Below are 4327 nucleotides of genomic sequence, written 5' to 3'. Positions count from 1 at the left end.
GATGCACTGTACTTATTGGATTGTTGTTGTGTTCGTGCGTGTCTCTCTCTCTGTGTGTGTGGTCATATGCTTGATACATACAAAATTTTCTCACCTCCATGTTGTTCATCTTTTAAATTTGAATTTGCATTGGAAAACTTACTAGCACTACTAAAAATTAGGCCATCAACGACCATCAAAAGATAATGCTTGGTCGTTAGCAGTACAATGGGCTAGCCACACGTCCAACTTTGGCCTGCTCAACCTTCACGACGACCAGCGATCTGCCCGTTGTTATTTTTAATGTATACCAGTGGTCGTTGTTGATTAGTAACCTTATTTTTGGAGTAATTAACGATTATATCTTTTATCTCGGGAAAGAAGGATATATGTCAATCTACAAGTTAGGTTTATTCCTTATCCAGGACTCGTGTCCATGAGAACCAAGGCAGCGCAACCCCATCCCATAGATCGTAGGCATGGAGTGTGACCCTGATCTCGCCTTGGAGGCAGCCTAGCAGAGGAACATCATAGCAACATACAAGATCCTCTCCCTAAGTTCATAGAAGGTTTGTCCCAAATGTTTTGTTTATTTTGATTTTCCTCTTCATCGACCTCACATCTGGAAGTTGCCTGTCTTGTGGCCGAGGATACATGGCATTCATCACCGTATTGGCGGCGTGGAAGGCGCCTTCAAGCCTGCACTTGCGGCTCGGGTCGACGAGGCAGCCGCAACAGGCCAACAGCCGCAACGGACCAAAGAAATTAGATCCATCCAGCTTACTGCAATGGAATCGACCAGGTTCGACATCTTGGTGCTCTTGTGTTCACCCCCTTCGTCGCTGGCCAGTAAAATTAGCAGATTTCTACTTACCTCTGAGCCGCCAACCTGCATCTTCCGTTCAAAGAACCAGAGACACCGATGGTGAGGGGCGATGGAGGCGCGGGCGAGACCATGAATCGACGGGCGCACATGGGAGGGCGGCAAATCGATGGTGGCGCAGGTGAGGTTAGCTTGAGATCTGAGACATTAGCGAGTCTATTTTTTCTTTTCTTTTTTCTTTCAGAGGTAAGCGTACAGTCGTCACAGGAGATTATTAAGAAGATAATACCTTGAGTGCAGCCGCGTAATCTGAAACTTCATAAGTCCATCTGCTAATGAATTTAATTATTACTATGTTAGGGAGACTATCAAGGAATATATCAAAAGGTTGCAGCAGCAAGCTGCAGTGTTGTTGTGTGTTTAGTCAGTCTGAAAAACTGTAGATGCTTGCATTTTGATGACTACTAATGCTATCTGCTTTGTCAATCTGAATGATTCATCATGTGCAGCGATAAATAGAAGTTAACTGTGAGATGTCATATTGCTAAATTGTGGCAATAAAATATTCAGAACAACCTGAGCTGATTACGGGAAGCATACTTGTTCTGTTTCCTTAATACATTAATTTGGTTCTCCATGCAACAGGGTCACATGCAAGATTACGGGAAGCATATAACCTGAGCTCTACGAGGGTATGAGCTAACAGCACCTGATCAAGTGGCTCATTAGAAGGAATACATTAACAGTGCCGCACCCTTTTTTGGCCATATATACATAGGTGCCAACAATTTTTGGTTGTTGTAATTCACAGGAAGGACTGACTCATCATACTAACAACATGATGCCACTAGTTAATGCAAGTCTTAATCTGTAGTAATCGATTTGCTTCATGTTTTAGTTTTTACCTTATCAATAAACAGTGACACAAGTACTTCTGTACGTACTTTATTTGATTTAGCATTCAGTTATTCATTTTCAGTACATCAACATTCACTTAATTAATTTAATTGTACTTTGTATAGCCTTTGTGCACACTTCTAACTATATCTGTATAGGTTATCACGATGAGTCATCACAGGTATGGAAACTTGACAGCATTAGCTCCGGAAAGATGCTTTCTACTCACAGTTGAACAAGTCTGGACTGATACAAGGTATTGCTAGGTGGACCTTGCCAGAGCAATCAAGTAAATTAGCAGATTTCAGCAGGAAAAGGGTTACTCACAGGCCTCATAAGCAATATGAGGAACCCGAGAAGAGGTACAAGTTAGCTACAAAAGGTACTACACAAACATAAAAATATTATTCAAGTATCTTCTATGGGATGATATAATGTGGTTGCTTTTTTTCATAGATGGAAATGATGCGCCAACAAATACACCAATCTTGTTTAGTACAAAATGGGATGCAGATGATTCCAAAAGTGCGTTTCTAAGAATCATGTATTTTACCAATAATTGTTTCTACGCTTTATTGTCTTCTAGTCACTCATAACATATTGCAACTATGAATGATCAAGTTAATGCCAACAATGACGGTGACATGGGAAATGATATGACGAAGTTCATACATTCATTATACTATTATACTTTGTGTCAATTTATTTAGAAGACTGACTTTAATAAACTACTCAACATTTTGTAGGACTGATGGTCCACCATAATATATAGAAGCAACAGGAGGGATAGCCGATGAAGAATGATATCCATTCAAACAATGGTGGTGTTCCTCAAGTGAAGATTAATAATATTTTCTTTTCTAGTTGTCTCATTTTCCAGATAGATATTATCAAGTACATTGGTTATATAAGGAATGATTTTGACTCCATTTCTTAAATGATATTTTAATTCCAGAATTGTATGTCGGAATATTGGTATGTCTATTAATAAAAGTGGCTATGATCTTTTCAATTCAGGTTCTTTTGTTTCTATATTAATGTGGATGTTAATATTCAAATGTTGGATGCTACATAAAGTGATTGTTGAATGGAAAGTTATACTATATGTAGGTTGTTCTGAAGAATATCAAATTGTGAAGAGAGCGTGGTTAGTAATAGCATTATTAACGATGACAAAAGTGGTTGTTAATGCTACAATTATGGTCGTTATTACCTTGGGATTGACGACCACATACCATTCCGTCGTTAGAAGAATAACGACCACAAAAGGTATGTGGTCGTTATACTTTTAACGAGGGAGCCTACAACGACCAGCAGATTGTGGTCGTTAATGACCTTTAACAACCACAATTCAATCTTTCACGACCACATTTGTCGTCATTAAAAACTGTTTTCCTAGTAGTGTAGGGATACCATGAAATGTGAAATCCACGTTGAGATCACTATATCACAAACTCACTCTAATTCAACAACTCGTCATAAATCAATTACCACGGTGAGATTAGTATTTGCAAGGAAAATACGGGTATTGTAATACACATAGATTCGTTCGGCAATTTAAAAGGTTCCTTTCGTATTCTCGAATGGTAGAACCCAACGGCGTACCAGCCAGACCTTGGCTCGTGTTGATCCTAAAAAAAGCGGGCTCGTGTCCTTCGGTGGCGTGCGTGGTATGCACATTAGGCAACCCCATTACCCCAACCAGTCGAGCCTCAGTGTTTCAAGTCGAAATATCTGGCGGCCAGAATTCCAGCCCTAGGAAATTCCCCTCATGTCCCCGGTCCATAATGACTACCGATGAACAACGGAGGGATGCTTTAGTAACTAGACAACGTTACCTACCGTGCCGAGCATGGTTCAATTCCCTCGGTCGCCGCTCGTCAAGGTCACCCGTCAACTGCATTGCCTACTACTACTACTACTACTACTACTACTACTACTACTACTACTACTACAGGATGAGCACAGAATTGAGCCCTTTTGTTCGTGTCTAGTACTTGAGTTAATATATCAGGCAATGCACTGGTACGAAGGGATTATCCTTTTACTCTGCATATATAACTTGTCTGAAGTCTAACTAAGAAAAATGTTTGACCAAATCCTTTCTTAAGAAATACAATAGGACAGATGTACGGCTTGAAAATTTATTGCATGATGCAGGTTATGATATTGTTTCGAATCTTGGATCTTAAATTTCTGAAAATCCAAAAGTGAGCATAAATTCTTGAAACTAAGCATGGTCACGTGATATGGCACAAATATTACTTTGTAAGTTTTTTCTTCAATTTGAGACAAGCTGCTTATGACAAGTTGCACAAATAAAGAGCCAAGGTATTTTGGAACAAAGACCTGTCACGTTAAGGCGAACGCTTTCACTATTGAAACCGTGGGCGTTTACGTGCCGCCACGAGTCCCCGCTTCTCATCGGCAATCGGCCGGTGTCGTCCGAGCAAGCGTGTAAGTCGACGGGAGGCGTGTGAGCAGACCGATGCGCCGACTGTCAGGGAGGCGTGCGAGCAGACCGTTGTGCAGGCTCACCGGGAGGCGAGCCCTTTGACCAGGCTCCGCCGCCCACCGTCGTCCCAACTGCTCCCACTTTTAATGTCGCCGGCGCCGCAGTTTAAAATC

The 4327-nt window shown here is 41.1% G+C and overlaps 1 protein-coding gene across 14 annotated transcripts; it reads left to right on the top strand.

The window, feature by feature from the left end:
• Nucleotides 1-317: 317 nt before the first annotated feature.
• Nucleotides 318-2715, top strand: LOC125521984. Of its 14 annotated transcripts, none has more exons than XR_007289560.1 (7): nt 319-781; nt 888-983; nt 1448-1580; nt 1825-1880; nt 1966-2081; nt 2156-2224; nt 2446-2715. XR_007289560.1 is itself a non-coding variant. In XM_048687048.1 (7 exons), the coding sequence occupies exons 1-7, from the start codon at nt 634-636 to the stop codon at nt 2469-2471; spliced, it is 525 nt and encodes a 174-aa protein (XP_048543005.1). In that variant the 5' UTR covers nt 328-633; the 3' UTR covers nt 2472-2715. The 14 variants fall into 14 exon arrangements, 3 of the variants coding, with proteins under 3 accessions (XP_048543007.1, XP_048543006.1, XP_048543005.1); XR_007289567.1 differs by having other exon boundaries at nt 888-988; nt 1448-1494; XR_007289562.1 differs by having other exon boundaries at nt 320-781; nt 1858-1880.
• The last annotated feature ends 1612 nt before the right edge of the window (nt 2716-4327 follow it).

The sequence above is a fragment of the Triticum urartu genome, chromosome 7 (genome assembly GCF_003073215.2).
Source record: "Triticum urartu cultivar G1812 chromosome 7, Tu2.1, whole genome shotgun sequence".
Taxonomy (NCBI): Eukaryota; Viridiplantae; Streptophyta; class Magnoliopsida; order Poales; family Poaceae; genus Triticum; species Triticum urartu.
Note: the sequence above shows the minus strand (reverse complement) of the source record. Positions and strands in the feature narration are given on the sequence as shown.